Raw genomic sequence first — 17,406 nt, 5'->3', positions numbered from 1 at the left:
ATGTGAGCGCTTTCACAAGACTCCAAAGGTTGCAGGTTTACGCTTGCAAAGTGCTTTCATTTAAAAAGCAAGAATCTGGAGGTTTACCTTTAGCACATTATCCAGGACTCAGTATTGAGCAAGGTCATGGAGAGGGCAAGAGGAACAGCTGCTGAGAACTTTGAGCAGTTGCACAGTGAAATGTCAAATAACATGCTACATATCAAGTTGTGCACTTCCTTTAAAACATGATCAACTTGTCCAATAACAACAGGGACGCAAAAATGAAATCAGGTATTTATTTAGAAAACAACTATGATTGTACAGATTTTATAGAATGCCAAGCAGAAGAACATACACAGTGCTGTCCTTACACACTGGGACGGTAAAAAGGGGGAAAAAAAGAAGAAAGATGACAAAACAGGATGTGGCAGGATGTATATATACACAAGTATTAAATCTTGGTAATACAATAGAGTTCCTGTTGAACTTCTTTTGAGCATAACTATAAAACCGAAAGTTCTCTTTTTGCGATACAAACATAAAACTGGACAATTTCTAAAATCAAACTTTAATCAGTATAAACTATCATCTGTCCCGGATCTGATTAAAAACGAACATTTACTGAAAGACTGCACTTTAAATCCAGTGTCAGTGTTTAGTTTCAAATGCAAAGTGCTGCAATCAAGAGCCAATATAACAAAAATAGTTTTATATAAGTGCATCCCTTACTTAGAAGAAGACTGTAAGCAGAATTCAGTGTCTAAATCAGTTGTTTTGAAATGTGTCCCATCTAAAATGCTTCAAAATGCTAATTCATTTTTTTTTTATGTCCAGGGCAGAAAAATGTTTTAAAATTTTTCAGATCTAACAGATTTCATTTATAGGAGATTTAAAACCTAGATAAATATAAATCTGTAAAGATTTTGCACAAAGTGGTTTCTCAGGAACATTCTACCCATTGGCCGAGGGATTTTTTATTATTTATTATTATTTTTATTTATTTTTTTGATAAAGTGAATAAGTATATTATACACACAACTCTGACTAGCCTGGTAATGATGTGCATTTTCTGCAAATGTAAAATGTTGAATATAAAATCCAAAAATATCTATGCAAATAAAAATAATAATAAAGAGCACTTGTGTGATGCATGTCTTTTTAAAAAATGAAAAAAAGAAAAAGAAAAAAAAAAAAACACAAAGAAGCTTTTCCTCTAAAAGCACAGTAAACCTGTAAGGACATCTAAGGGCAGTTCTCATTACAGATGACATTACTGCTTACACATAACATGCATTTTTGTAGGACTTGTGAATTTTTCATTCAAAGGTATTCGTAAATAAAATGATTAATCTGCATAATGTCATTTCAGATATGATGGATACTTCAGAAGGGGGAAAAAAAAAAATTGTAGGTTTGTTACCAATATAGTCGTATGGATTTGACTGTACATGTCTACTGTATTGCTCCTGTGTCAAAGTTGGATAAAACTATACAAGAACAGTAATAACAGGTTTTCGGTTTCTCTCCTCAGTGTAGCAAACCTAGTCAAAATTCCCGTCTGTGGTAGCCTCACATACTCTACAGATGTGGAGGATAGAGATAAGGCTGAAAAACGCTGCAGTGTTCCTTTAACCCTTTGACATCTTACAGTAGGTTCCTGCACACACACTGGCCTGGTTTCAGTCAAGATCCTTCTGCAGACTGTGCAAAAAAAAAAAAACATGATCAGCTACAATAATCTGCTATAAGTCATTCCATTAATTAATACACAGGAAATTTTTTCAAAAAGGTGGCGATGCAGTGGCTTCACCACTAACGTAATTGGAATTGGATCAAGACAGGAGGAAGCTGATGAAAGAAAAAAAATAAATAAAAAACTCAACGTGTTGAAATGAAGTGTACATACCTCTCTAGATATTCCTTGACATTGTTGTAGCCATAATATTTGGCTAAGTGAGTAAGAGCACCAGTGGCACAGCGTCCATCCCGTTTACGGCACAGGCTACAGTTACAGACACCCCGACACAGAGGACATTCCCATGTCTAAACACACACACACACACACACACACACACACACACACACACACAGATAAACAGAGTTTAAACACAATCAGAAAGCAACATTCAGTATGCCTAACCTATTCTACTGCTGTCTGTTGTAGTAACTCCCGTTTTCTTCAAATCAAGTTCTCTGATCAGCACTAATATAAAAACTTCCTACAAGCTTCCTATGATTGTTGAGCAAGATGTTAAATTATAGTTTTAAGCTCCTGGAGAAGCCATAACTCAACTTCATTTCAGCTTTTTCAAACATTTTGCTCAATACCTGAAGTCAGGTTACATTACATTATGTACAATCCTAAAGCAAGTTAGAGACATTGCTGTAACTATGGAAATAAGGCTAAACTCTGACCTCATACTTCTTCAAGAATGATATAAAATCTTCTGATTACACAAAATTAAGTCAGATTAAAACTTTAATTTTTATTATTTTCCATTGTTTATTGCAAATAGGTGTCACAAAAGTGCATCATTTTCTCCATTTTGTTCAATGCAAATGTTCCAGCGCTTATGAGTGTCTAGAAAAAAAAAAAAATTGATTCAATTCTAATTTAGCTTGCACTTAAAGTTTTCAGTCTGACTCACTCGTGCATATCTAAGAATACACAAATATATGGCTCAGAACAATAATGTTGATGTAAAAAGTTTGAACAGAACAAAAGTTTAACACAATTCTTTAATAATTTGAGGCATCCCGTCTCTATGCCTTTTTCACAGTCTTTAAAAAAATTTTTTTTTTTAATTTTTATGAGGTCAAGATTTATCTTGTGGCTGGATGGTTTCATATGAAGCTTTAATGCGGAGTTAAACTCTCCCTTTTGATTGGTCAGAAGGTGTTAAGATTCCACAACAGCAGCTCCGACAGTAATTCTGACAACAAAGCAAAACACGTGTATAATAATGCGCTCGTTCGAATACGTTATCGTTTCCATAGTAACGACTTACGCTGGGACTTGTATAGTAGAAGCTCCACATAAATGGATTTTAAATACGTGCAGCGTTCATTGAAGAAGATTTTACAAATTTCAACAAATACCTTTTTTTAATCCTTACCGGATCTAACAGAGCTGTACGGACGTCCTCTCCGTAGCGGTTCCGCAAGCAGGGCCCACAGAACTGCCCTTTGACCCCCTGACAGTACGGGTTCCTGCACTCAGTCTTAGTGTCCAATGTCTTCTGTCTGCACTGGTGACATGTGCTGCCCTACAAAACACAATAGCCTAATATCAGTCAAATATAAATATACACACATCATCAAATCAAAACACAGCTGTATGATCCGTTCTCAAAAAGGCCAGATTCCTGTTAGCATGAACACCACCGTGTCCCACAGCACAAAAACTGATTAAAATGTATCCTTTGACCTCTAAACAGTCAATTCCACACAGCTACGAGTCTGTCAGAATGAAGAACTTCTCATGTCTCCTCTAAGGAAGGCAATAGAAAGAGGGAGAACTATTCCCCTGTTCCACATACGTAACCTAACAGATGCTTGGGACAGTCAGTCAGACTGGCAGAGGGAAAAGCACAGACGTCTGTTCCACCTGAAGATCAGAAATTAGTTCTCTCAACACTCCAGGTGATGGACAGCAGAGGATCCATTTTTTAAAATATTGGTCTAGGCTGTATCCAAGTGTTCAATGATATAAGGATAGAACTATGTGTAAAATACATTTATAGCACATTCTCGATTCTGACTGCTCAGAATGTGTTGAATTTTTATTTAATTTTTTTTTAATAACATCAGTTCTGACAATAATTCCGGCTACAAGGCAAATCTCAGCTCATACGTAGTAACATACTCGTTTTGATACGCCATCATTTCTATAGTAACAGCTTATTCACAGACACATGTATGGTGGACCTTTTTGGTTTGTGTTTTAACACAAGGTGTTTGTGTCTTATGAACTTCAAAAGAGAGGGGGAAAAAAAGAGGCTGGTGAGAAAGCGACTGTGTATAACTACTATAACATAAGCGAGAATGAGAATTTATGTTTTTAAATGCAACTATTAATGGATAAAAAATTATGCCATTTCATTCTTAAATAAATTTTACAACTGTAATTGTTGATAAATCGCAAATTGCTTCAGAACAGGAAAATAATCAGTGTTAATTGACTCCCCTTTAAGTTGGGCCGCATTACTGATTATTTTCCTATGACAGCACACCTCCATGTGTTTTAATCCTTACATAAATAATTTATACAACAGTTAGTTCCAGTTCACTAATCCAAGGGTGTCTATATTTCCTATAACCGCACTGGGACATTTCACTGTGTGCATCACTCTACTCATTTGTGTTCGCTACGTAAAATTCCACTTCCTTTTCAGGAATATACTTTTGACTTAAAATATGACATAAACAGAACATTTGGCCATATTGTGTCCAAAATGGTGCTCACTCAATATTAATTTCTTAAGAACTGCTGTATAAAAGCAATATCACACTCGCAATCGTGCGGTTATACTGAACATCAGCACAGCTTTGATTACCTACAGCACTCAGCCTGTGGCTTTGAGCCCAAGCCAAATAACAGCCGTGCCGATCTTCAGTATAACCGCACTCTTGCTCGTGTGATATTGCTTATATTATATTAGGGTTGTGTGAACGTTGGACAGATGAGAGATTGTTTATCAGATGTTCATCTAGTCCAGCAAATGAAAATAACTCAATCAAATTTGTAATCCTTTTATATAACGTGTATTGCACCAAAAAAAAAAAAAAAAAAAAAAAAAATCCTATGTGCCCTAACCACCAACTTACATTTTCTTTATCAAGAATTTTGTCTTTAGCGCGGTCAGCCACGTTGTCCAGCTCCTCCTCTGTGATGTCCTCTGGCATTCGTACAGAACTGCGCTTCCTGGATTTTCTTCTTGGTGTGTCTCTGTTCACACGCAGCCCCTCATCAATCTGTGTGGTAAATTATATTAAAATCAACAACTCAAACTCTAAAATGATAAACATCATCCTTGGATTGTAAATAAATAAGAGTATAAGCAGTATTTTTTTTTAACCTCCATCAGTTTCTTCAGGTTGAATTCTACACTCTTTCTTGGTTTCGCAGCAACAACCGGTTCTTGCTCGAGCCCGAAATGCTCAGGGGGTCTGGCTTTGCGGCTTGGGTTCCGCCTCTCACTCTGTACTTCAGACACACGCTTTCTTGGACTCTGCTGCTTTTTCTTCTTCTGTTTTCCAGAAAAAAAAAAAAAAGAGCATTAAATACAGTTGGAAACAATGAGTCAATTAGTCAAATGTATCTAATAAGTGAGCTTCTATCACTACAAGCATCTCCTGCTTAGTGGTTTTCAAAATTTTTACATTGTGTATATTTTTCCAAACCACACACGTACACCATTTATGACTGAACAAAATATGATTCTTGTTAACAGTAGAGTCACTTAGTTTGTTAAATTATGGGCATAAAAATTTGATAGGTGCTTGTGTGTTAACTGGATCGTTTATTTTTAGTTGAACTGAGAGGTATTTGTTTTTACAAGCATTTTCCCCAGCCCTTTATTTAAGGTACTGCATGTTACTCCATGTTTCCATAAATTACAACATTACAATGTAAGGATCACAAAGTAAGATTTAAAAAAAAAAAAGTTATGCTAATCAACCACTGTAAATGGACGGTTGTTGCGTTCAGTCGAACAGTCACTCATCTGTGTGAATCATCGTGTGGGACTGAGAACAGATTCTACCTTCTAACATTTTCAAAAAGTGCCATTTTCAGTGGGTGCTGTTTCACTTGTGTTTCCAGGCAAGGCCAGAGTCAGCCTGTGCTAACTGAAACATCTGGAACATGACATTTAACTGGAGCGTAACAGATTTTATGCCCAGTGTGTGATGGCATGCAACACATGCACGCAGGGTTTCCACGTGATCAAGTGGTTCAGACAAACTCTAGGACTGTACATCATAAAACATCTGAACATTTTAAAAGCAATTCATGCACAAAATAAATAAATAAATAAAAATTGAAAGGGTACACAAACTCTAAAACAGGAAATAATCATTAAAGAGAACTGGCTTATCAAGAAAATAAAAATAATACTAAATAAATACAGCTGATATGAAGCATAAATGACAATTCAGTGAAAATACAGCACTTACCATGGGCATGGTCTTTCGGGAGAGTTCAGGTAAAGAGGTCAGGTCTGCAAATAGCTTTGCAAGCTGCACACACACACACACACACACACACAATCAAAATCCATTCAGAGTTTATCATCTCATCTCATTCAGAATTCAAGGAGAATATTTACCATTGCTTTATTCTCCTGAATATTCTTAGCCCTTTGACTCAGTATTTGTACATCTGCCTCAGTTAGTTTGACTTCCTCCTCCTCCTCCTCCTCCTCCTCCTCATCCTCCTCTTTTTCCTCTTCCTCAGAGTCATTATTCGTCACTTTGGATCTTTTCTCAACTTTTCTGCTTTTCTGAGCCACAGGTGGATCTGCACTGCCTCCTCTCCTCTTTCTGCTTCTCTCCGCAGGCTGATTTCTGTTCAGGGAAACTCCGGATTTCTTTGGCACGGTGCTTTCTCGGGTGGAGCGTCTTCTGGCAGGAAACCTGAACGCGACACACAATCCTGAGCTCCGCCTTTTTTGCGGGGCCGAACCATCGTCATCTGAATAAAACCCAATGTCATCACTGTCTTCCTCTGCCTCGTAATCCTGAGGGAGGAAGAGGAGAGTTATCATTGGAAGACACACACAGACACACACACACAGACACACACACACAGACACACACACACAGACACACACACACAGACACACACACACAGACACACACACACAGACCTGGAATGACTTGCATGTTTTTTTTGTTTTTTTTACACTGTGATCTTCAATGCCATCCAAGACTTATTTTCTAATAAGTTTCTAATAAAGCTAATATTAACATATCAACATGTCTACTTTTTCCAAAATTACCCACAATGCTGTTCGACTACCTTCTGCTTGTGGTGGCAGCGGTATTTAGCCGTTGCTTCAACTCTACCTAAAGAGAGTGATGCAGCGGCACTTTAATCTGTCCAGCTCTCTCATCTCCTCATCTGTACACTCTGCTCAAACACATCAGCTTCCAAAACTTCAACTTTCATGCTAATGCAGCCACCAGATTAGTAGATCGCTAGCTAGCCGAGCCTCTGCCGTGTACCTCCATTGCATTCTGGGACTCTGAGTCCAACATTTGCACCAACATCTCCACTACTTCTACGCTTAATATACTGTTGAATGTCACTGAAAAATGGTGACCTTGACCAGAAGAGCTCATGCTCTTTTGCTAACAGCAAAACCTGGTTATCACTTATATTTGAGTTTGTTGTAATTTTTTTTTCTCTTATTAAATGTTATTGTAACCGCACTAGCAATGTCTCACTGACAAAAACACAGCATGACCCAACTAATTAACACCAGAATCAATATAAACATCACAGATATTTCTATACACATGTACGTGTTTCAAGGTGGACCACAGTTTAAAAAAAGAAGTCAGTTACAATGGGGCTCATCCAGCTGTTACGTAGAGAGCTCTCTTCTTTACTGAAACCTTCAAACTCTCCTTCACTGTCCGTGTCCATGAAGACCTGAGCCAGCTCTTCCGTTATGAATTTAGATTTAAAGCGAAGAACCTAAAACAGAGCAAGAGACACTGTTATAGAGAACAATGGATACTTGAGGTCGTCGCCCTCAAACCCTAATCCATCTTGCTTTTCAAGAAGCAGAAATATCTCAGGATAATGCTGACCGGCTTCCATGAGGTCTGGGAGTGGAGGCTGTCTCGACTCTCCTCAGAGAACTGCCCCGAAGAAGCACCTCCGAAACCAGGAAACTCCTCCTCGTCACTCGGGCCTTCAAATATGTCCACCAAGGCTTTCTGAAAATGTCATCAAATAGTGACCCAGGCTTAGCCAAAAAGTTTAACTGTCAAACTAATCCTCTACATCTGTCTAAGAGAATAACTTGGATGCATTTACTGAGAAAAGAACAGAATAATGGATGTCTATGGGCAGGTAGTTGGCCTCAGTACACGTTTATGGAAAACGTTACTGTAGACAAGCTTCTGTTAAATCCTCAGACAAATGCGTCTTTAAATTAAACTAAATCTGTACAATTCATTTGAGACTACTTTTTCCAGACAGAAGAATGTGTGTTTATATGGAAATATGGAGAAAATTAAGTAAGCAAAATGATGTTTTTCTGTCTTGTTCTGATGTTGGAAATTCAACAACAATTCAAGAACAGCTTTACGACCTTCTCTCATGTCTCTCCTTCTAACACCTTTACAGTTTCGAATGTGATGGTCACACAGTTCAGAACCTGCCCTTTATAACGTCCGTTATCATTCATTCATCATTCCCAGCTCAAGTAAATGGATTGACATGAATGTCCATGGTCATTGCTACAAAAAAAAAAAAAAAAAAAAAAAGCCTGCAGTATTTTGTTGGTTAAAGTTAAATTCTGACATGACGCTGAATTACTGGAGGAGTGTGTCCTTATATAATAACATAATATTACATGCGATATTACTTTTAAATGTAAATTCTCAATAAGATTTTCAACTTAATTAATACTTTTAATGAAATACTATATTTGATGGTTTTTTTTGTGATAAACTTGCATCCTTTCTTTATGTACTTTTTAAAAATAAAAATACATCACAGTTCAACACAAACATTAAAACGTAATACTAAAGTCAGTATAAAAGTAGACTATTAAGTCATCTAAAAATTGCGTTAATGTTTGTAAAATTAATTGAGAAAATCAATTAACCAATTAACTAATTCAAAACAAACCAATCAAGCCCACACAGACCCGTCTCTCTAGCAGAAAACTAAACTCTGACTGCAAATTAAAAATCAAATATTAAATAAACAAAGTTGACTGACGTCCATTTTATACTCAGAGAATATGTCAGATTTATTAAAAAAAATTTATTTTTATATATTGATCTGTGTTCCCTTACTTGATTGCTCAAGCCTACAATTAAAGTATAAAAAAATATTTTAACAAGAAAGTACAAATAAAATAAGAGGAAAATAGTAAACTGTGGATTCTGCAAGCTACTAAACATGGAACCATGATGTGTACATGAGCTGCAAATTAAAAATAATGTTAAAAAATTAAATATTAATTAAATAATAATTTTAAAAAAACAATAAGCGTCATACATGCAAAGAAATAGCTAGTTACAAGACAACATTAAATAAACTTGTTTACATGCCACAGATGTTGCTGGAAGATTATTTACTTATTATTTTCTTTACAGTTTTAATTTTTTTTTTAATTAAATAAATATAAAGCTAAAGGTAATTTTACCATAAATGGCAATGAAATTATTATATTAGACAACTAGCTAGCTAGTTAATTCAACAGGATCACAAGCTTGAAAGATTAGTTATACATACACCTGAGTAATGTCTTCCTTATTTATGAGTTTGTTTATTTTTATTTAACGCCTGGAGAACATTAATGTTAGCTTCCTTACGCCAACTATTTAAACAAATGCAGTCAAAAAGGGATAAATACACGCCATAGTATTTCTTACCTTCATTCTTGTGCACATAGTTCACCAAAACACTTAAATTGTTAACAAAAAGAACAAATTTGTGCTGAGCTCCAGCTGATCTTCAAAATCCACCACACAATGAAGAGTTTAAAAAACAATAAGAGCACACACTCTGGGATGAAATGTAGGGGTGGGGCTACGATCTTAAAGTTACAGAAATTAACTTACAAAGTATATTTTACGGCATTGCTCCAAATAATCCTATACTAAATAACGTGATAAGTAAAAGATAACAGATATGTATATCCGTTTATCTCAAAACAAAATACAATTTCAGATATCATTTGGAGGAGCCACCCCTCTGCCTGAGGTGATTTCAGAATGGTACATTCCACGGCGAAGGGCTTTGTAGTTTCGCGGGAAAAGTAAGCACGCGGACCGGAAGTTCTTTGTATATAAGAAAATCTAAAGTATATTTTCTGTATAGAAAAGAAGTTCATTGTTATCAGTCTGTTACTTGATAAAACTACAGCATTATACTGGAAGTATGAAGTGCGTTAAAACGTGCACTTTTTCTATAAACCTAAGGTTTTAATTAAAATGTTAACCTTTTTTTTTTTTTAGTGACCCTCTCCTTCAAGATAAGGCCTACCTGGAAATATCCTATTACATTATCCATTTCTAAAAAGCCTTTCTAGCATCTCAGCACTGAAATAAACAAAAAATACTTTTGTTTTTCAAACATGTACGGCCCAGCATTTAGTTTAGCCTGAGTTTAATGAAATATCTGGAATTAGGTAATATGTTACAGCATGTTAGTTCATATGAGAGAAACATGGCAGGTAGTTCGGTTCATTTGTTCTGTGTAGAGTAGCTAAAAAAACCACTTATGTCATAATTCGATTTTGATCACTGCTCATGTAAGCAATGATGTGTACAGGTGTTGCTAAGCGAGTAAGATTAATTTGTGTACATGACATTTAAAAAAAGGTTTAATTTTTTTTCCCAGACTGGTAGTATTATCATTTTGAAAGTCCTGGGGTGTTCACACATGAGTATAATTTCCCCTCTGATTCACTTCACTACACCGGGTTACACTTCTTCATCTGATTTCTCACTGCCTGTTTTCCATTCTCTGCCTATTTTTAACTTGTTCATATATTTTTTTATAATCTCTCATTCATTTTCAGTAGCCTTGTTATCCTGGATTGGACGCCATTTTGCTAAAATGATGTTTTGCCCAACTACCTAACAAGCCCATTTACTTCTTTAGCCTTTATCTAATATTCTGACAATCTTCACAGCGTCGTATTCAGCTCACATTTATTTAACGCAAAAGGTTACAAAGTCAGCAGCATTATCTTCTATACTGATCTTTTCACAGGAAGTAAGACATGTTCCATAATACCTGAAAAAAACGCTTTACCTTATTATCTAAAGTTGAAATGACTGCATGGGTATTAGAGCATAAATGGAAAACATTTTCACAAATTTAGTCGTTTGTAATAGCATGTAGCTTGCGAATTTGTGTGATTTGTTTGGTTACAAAACACACACTTCATTCTGATTGGTTTATAGGATGCTCTGAATTGCTCTTTGTTTTGCTGGTTGTCCATTTTCATAATGTATAAATCTTAAAGTTGTGGTCATAAGATGTTTAGGAAAGATTTCAGAAATAATGATTTGCACATCAATAATCACTCAGTCTTTGTAAGTTTGCAATATTTACCATTCGCTAGAATTTGATTTGCTGCCTAGATGATTATGTTAGATACTGGGATCAGTAGTCTAACCTGGCATTAGCAAAGAAACAGGCTTAGTTAAATGTAGCTAGTTAATGTTAGCAAGAGAACAAAACTTACCTCAACATGATTTTTTTTTTTAAATTAGATGGAGTTCATGTCTTCTAGAGAGACCAAGAACATGCTTCATTTTAAATGACTTTGCTTACTCCATCATAATTAAGCAACATCACGTGAGCAAGAGTGTAGGTATACTGAATATCAGCACGGCTGTGATTCGGCCCCAAGCACAAGTGCTGCAGGTCATCCAGTGTGATATTGCTTTAGTTTTATAAATCTGAAATTAATATCGAGTAACTGACATTTCAGACACAATATGGGCGAATGATTTGTTTATTGTTGCTCCGCGAATGGAAAAGTTAAGAAGAAGCTACACTCACTGATAGCTAACTGGCTAGCTGACACACAATGAATGTAAAAATTGTACATTTGTACATTCCCATTAATGATGAAATTGGCTTCCCTTCTTCCTTTTCATCTTCATCTGACGAGCGTTCATATTTTAAGTCAGAAGTTACGTTCGTGAACAATGGATCGTTTGCCATGTCTGCTGATGATGTCACTAACTCTACTGTAGTAACCGTTGCTAGAAGTGGAATTTAACATGGCGAACACAGACGAGTGGAGTGATACACACAGTGAAACGTCCCAGTGAGGTTATACTTAATATCAGCACTCTTAGAACGCCGTTCGACCAATCAGATTAGTGGATTCAACTTCACACTGCGGTCTGGTGGTTTGCTAATTAATGAGTGTATTCATGAAGTGCAGCAGTTTTGGTAACTTGAAAATTCAATTCAACAACCACACAAAAAACAGCACCCTTTATGGTTCTTTAGTTGTTCCTCAGGAGGAAACATTTGGCGAATCATTTGGCGAATCCATCAAACCTTTCTATCAGAAAGGTTTCAAGTAGAAGTCTTTTAGTAACCAAAGGACCCTTACCTATCAGGAACCATTTCATTTTTTTTCTCTGAGTGAATTTTATTGTCAATATATAGCATTACAGAATTATGAAATGTTTTCCTTCAGATGTAAAAGACATGAAGAACCATTAGAAAAAAAGTTTTCATGAGAGTTCTTTATATTGTTTAGGGTTCTTAGCTTCCTAAAGAAATTCTACTTGGAACCCTTTCTGATTTTCAGAGGGACAAAAGGACTGTTAAAGGAAAAATCCACCCTGAACGACTTACACATCGATCTTTAGTATTACTGTGTGATTTTCCACAGTGTCCAAGATAATTATCATTTTATAATTAAAAATTCTAAAATAACATTTTTAGTCTAAACTTCTTTCATCTACATGTTGGTTTATTGTTGTTTTAACAAGTTATTCACTTGGTTAGCAGTTTCCTACATTACCCACAATGCTGTTGTACCTGCTGAAAGTAGTGCAGTGGGATTTAGCCTCTGCTTCATCTCTACCTAAACAGAGCGATGCAGCAGCGCTTTAGTCCTTTAGTCTGTCCAGGTCTCTCACCTCGTCATCTGAACACTCTGTTCAAACAGATCAGCTTCCAAAGCTTAATGCTAATACTGCCATCACTGCATTCTGGGACTTTGAGTCCAGCGTTTCCCCTACTTCTATGCTGGATTTCTCATTAATACATAGACATAGAATGTTGCTGTGGGGGACACGGTGGCTTAGTGGTTAGCACATTTGCCTCACACCTCCGGGGCTGGGGGTTTGGATTCCACCTCTGCCCTGTGTGCGCGGAGTTTGTATGTTCTCCCCGTGCTTCGGGGATTTCCTCCAGGTACTCTGGGTTCCTCCCCCAGTCCAATACCGACATATGTAGTAGGCTGATTGGCATCTCTGAATTGTCCGTAGTGTGTGAATGGGTGTGTGTGTGAGTGTGTGTGCCATGTGATGGGTTGGCACTCCATCCAGGGTGTCCCCCCCCCTGCCTTGTGTCCCCGAGTCCCCTGGGATAGGCTCCCCACAACCGGTATGGAAAATGGATGGATAGATGGATGGATGAATGTTGCTGGCAAATGGTGAGTGATTAAAGAAGGTCTTTTGTTTTTAGGAGCAAATAAGTGAAACCTGACCGTTATCCCTTACGTTTGTGATGTCCCCCTGTGACGTCAATGCGACACACAACCAAAACTTCTCACGAAAATAACGAAAATACAACATGAACCAACAAATTAGCACCAGAATGACTGAAAACATCACAAATATTTCAGCCTAAACACATTTAATGTGGTTCATGGTGGAGGTTTCCTTTAAGGTTTTCTTCACAACAGTACAGCATGGAACAGTGCAGTCTAAGCCTTCTCTGAATGATGCTTCATAAAGATTTTAAAAAAGTGTGCTGGAGAACTGGTGCTCAAATGACAATAATCTAGTTTAGTGTTGTCTGCTGATTGATTATTAAAGCTCTTTATATCAACAGAAAGAGAGTCCACACCTGTCTTCTCCACTTGGCACATGCATGATGCTTTCAGTTAAACGCACATCTATCCTCTCAATTCTTCTTCTTTTTCCTTTCTTTTTTTTTTCTGTCCAGTTGGCACCTTAGTGGGCCGCTTTTTTTTTTTTTTTTGGCTTGTTTGTCAGCACAACAAGCACCTGCATCCGGAGACAGAGCCGCTCGGCGTGTGCGCGGGTGAGAAGGAAAAAGCGAGCTGCGCTTTTCCGTCCGTCAAACGCTTCTTTATTCCCCAGCGCTCCCATTAGCGCGCTGAGCTTAACAACTCCCTGGATGACAGCGAAATGATACGGTGTGTTTGTGTGTGTGTGTGCGTGTGTGTGTGCAGAGAGGAGGAGAGGAAATGAGCTCGCGCGCCGCCGCCCCGCCGCCCGCACCGCACCGCACAGCAGGTAGCTGCGCTTCATCCATCCCGCTGCGCAAAGCGCAAATTACAAACAGCTGTTCCACTATTGTTTAGCGCGCTGTCTTCTATGGTGCCACTTATTTTGTTTTTTTTGGTTTTTTGAGCATCCTGTACGTGTGTGTGTGTGTGTGTGTGTGTGTGTGTGCTTGATGACATGCAGAATGGTGCTAAGCGGAACTAACCTTAACTACCTCTCCAGCATATGGAGACAAATCATACACTCAGCCATTAATCACAGGCATTAAAGGTACACTCCGTGATTTTCGAGGAAGTTAACTTAAAACTGTCTCTCTAAAACTCAAAATCCAAACACTCCCAGCTATATGTTTACTGAGTTTTTTTGTCCAAGAGGTGGAGTTTTCGGAAATGACAGGCAACATGATTGACAGGCAGTTGAGACACCTTCTTGTCCTGATTGGCTGGATGTTGATGGTCCACAACATTTGCCTTTTCTCAGGGTTACAGGAATCAGAGAGCTACAGAGACCAGAGTTTTGCCCACTAAGTAGATATTTAATTAAGACTGCTAAGATGGTGTGGAAAATGACACCAAATATGTGTTTGACACCAAATAGGTGTTTGACTTGGAAATCACTGACTGCACCTTTAATCAGCAGGATTGGATTTTTAAGTGTGATCCCAGGTAGACCACAGTCACAGAATGGGTTGTGTTGTGGGAATTTGCTGGTCTTTGTTCAGGTGAGGCATCATGGTAGTGTAGTGGAGTGGTGTGTGTGGTCTGGGTGGAGTTCTTGTGCATGTTCTCCCCATGTTTGTGCTGGATTCCCTGGGTTCTCTGGTGTTCTCCAACCTCCCAAAACATGCCAGGAGGTGAATTGGCTGTGCTAAATTACCCTAGGAGTGTGTGTGTGTGTGTGTGTGTGTGTGTATACATGGTGCCCTGTGATGGACCAGTGTTCCATTAATGGTGTATTCCCGTCTCGCACCCAGTGTTCCCTGGATAGGCTCTGGATCCACCGTGACCCAGACCAGGATAAAGCAGTTACTGAAGCTGAGGGTTGAGGAATGGTAATATTAACATTTATTTCTCTGTTGTTCTTTCTCCATTTGCTTTTTCTTTCTTTTTTTTAACAGGCTGTTGTTGTATAAATGTTAATACATCCTCCTTATCACAAATTTAGGCTAATTGGTTCATGAATGCTTTATTACAAAGACATTTTTAACATCTTTGTGTGTACACAGTCAGCTCATTTTACAGAGAAATGTTTATATATGTAAATATTATATAAAATCATCCCACTCTCACATCTCTTTTGTCTCATAAAGGCTTTCACAGAGAAAAAAAGTTTTAAAAAAATAAAGAAAAATAAAAAAAAAAGTCTAAAATTGTGCATTATTATTCTAAAAAGCAAATGGGTTTTTAATGTTCATTTAAATTCATTTTTATTACAATTATTACAGTAAGTAGACAATTACTGACTGTGCCCCTTTGTATCCTATCCATCAGAAACCATCCTAAGACCACCACTAACCAGATATTATTTGGGTCTGGATCATTCCTAACGCAGCAGTGACACTGACACTGACATGGCAGAGTGTGTTGCTGTGTTAGGAGTGTATCAGGTACAGCAGTAGAGTGGTTTTGAGGGGATGGAGTCCACTAGCAAAAACTTTCCCTCCAACAGCAGCTATGTATTACATGTGGAGCTAGAGGATGATTAACACACACACACACACACACACACACACACACAGAGTTTAAAATCTCAGTCTATATGTGATTCAGTGGCGCCCTCTAGTGCTTGGAAGTTTGTTTTACAAACAGCACAAAAAAAAAAAAGCTTGTTAATTAGGCTTTCTTTCGAAGATTAGGCAATATTGTTCATTTTTTTACAGCTCTGAGAATAAACAAAGCCAGTAGAAACACTGATTTAGTCAAAACACTATTAATAAAACCACTTTAATGGATTAATGTATTCATATGTTGGAGAGTATTTCAGAACAACTATAACTTGGATAGCCACACTAGATGGTGTACTACCTAGGATATAAAAGCAATTTCCTCTAGTGTACTTATAAAAGAAGTAGAAAACCATTGGCATTCAGTCCAAATGATCCAGATATTTATACTCATCAGACAGCCACTTTATTAGGTACAGCCGTACCTCTGCTCATTAATGCAGTTATCCAATCAGCCAATCATGTGGAGGCAGCGCAATACATAAAATCATCAGTTAATGTTCACATCAAAGATCAGAATGGGAAAACATGTGATCTCAGTGACCCACTGACTGTGGCATGGTTGTTTATGCCAGATGGATTGGTTTCAGTATTTCAGAAACTGTTGATCTCTTGGGGTTTTCACACAAAACAACAACAACAACACATCCAGTGAGCTGTTCTGCAGGTGGAGACACCCACCTTACTAATGATGAGATATCAGATGGAAATGGCCTGACTATTTTGAGCTGACAGGAAGGCTACAGTAACTCAAATAATCACTCTTTGCAACCATGCCGAGGAGAAAAGCATCTCAGCACAACACACAACACACCGAATGTTGAGTTGGATGGGCCACAACAGCAGAAGACCACACTGGGTTCCTCTCCTGTCAGTCAGGAACATGAGTCTGAGGCTACAGTGAGCACAGGATCAACAAAACTGTTCAGCTGGGAAAAGGCAGGCTGGAAAACTCTCACCTCATCTTTTCCGGCCATTCTCTTCTGACCTTTCTTATCAACAAGGCATTTCCCCTCACAGAACCATTAACTCTAGAGACTGTTGTGTGTGTGTGTGTGTGAAACTCCCAGGAGATCAGCAGTTTCTGAAATACTTTAACCAATCTGTCTGGCACGAACAACCATGCCATAACCAGAATCACTGAGATTTCACATTTTTTCCACATTCTGATGTTTGACTTGTATCTGGATGATTTTATGCGTTAAGCTGCTGCCACGTGATTGGCTGACTGGAGAACTGTATGCATGAGCAGGTATACAGGTGTTCCTAATAAAGTGGACGGTGACTGTATATAGCTTCCGTTCTAAATTCTGATTGTGACTGTAAATAAATCCTGGCTGTGCTGCCTTCGAAGCCTTCAATACACAAACACACACACACACACACACACACACACACCTGTAACAAACAGGTCAATAATATAATCATAATCATATGTTGCTCTTATCATATTGATCCATATCATCTTACTCTTTGCTCGCTGTGCACCTTGCCTAGGCTCA

At 37.7% G+C, this 17,406-nt stretch overlaps 1 protein-coding gene across 1 annotated transcript; it reads right to left on the bottom strand.

Moving 5' to 3' along the window:
- Positions 1–264: 264 nt before the first annotated feature.
- On the bottom strand, positions 265–9,744 carry cdca7b (cell division cycle associated 7b). Its single transcript, XM_026929397.3, has 10 exons — positions 9,601–9,744; positions 7,801–7,929; positions 7,553–7,684; positions 6,312–6,722; positions 6,160–6,222; positions 5,061–5,231; positions 4,810–4,956; positions 3,099–3,248; positions 1,889–2,025; positions 265–1,683 (listed from the first exon to the last, which is right to left on the bottom strand). The coding sequence occupies exons 1-10, from the start codon at positions 9,616–9,618 to the stop codon at positions 1,662–1,664; spliced, it is 1,380 nt and encodes a 459-aa protein (XP_026785198.3). The 5' UTR covers positions 9,619–9,744; the 3' UTR covers positions 265–1,661.
- Positions 9,745–17,406: the final 7,662 nt, after the last annotated feature.

This window comes from Pangasianodon hypophthalmus, chromosome 23, assembly GCF_027358585.1.
Source record: "Pangasianodon hypophthalmus isolate fPanHyp1 chromosome 23, fPanHyp1.pri, whole genome shotgun sequence".
NCBI lineage: Eukaryota > Metazoa > Chordata > Actinopteri > Siluriformes > Pangasiidae > Pangasianodon > Pangasianodon hypophthalmus.
Note: the sequence above shows the minus strand (reverse complement) of the source record. Positions and strands in the feature narration are given on the sequence as shown.

Excerpts from the sequence above, each read along its gene's own strand:
- cdca7b (XM_026929397.3), bottom strand. Across the intron at positions 6,723-7,552 it reads ACAGCTGGATGAGCCCCATT|GATTACGAGGCAGAGGAAGA; the intron begins GTAACTGACTTC and ends TTCCTCCCTCAG. Across the intron at positions 2,026-3,098 it reads GTACAGCTCTGTTAGATCCG|ACATGGGAATGTCCTCTGTG; the intron begins GTAAGGATTAAA and ends GTGTGTGTTTAG.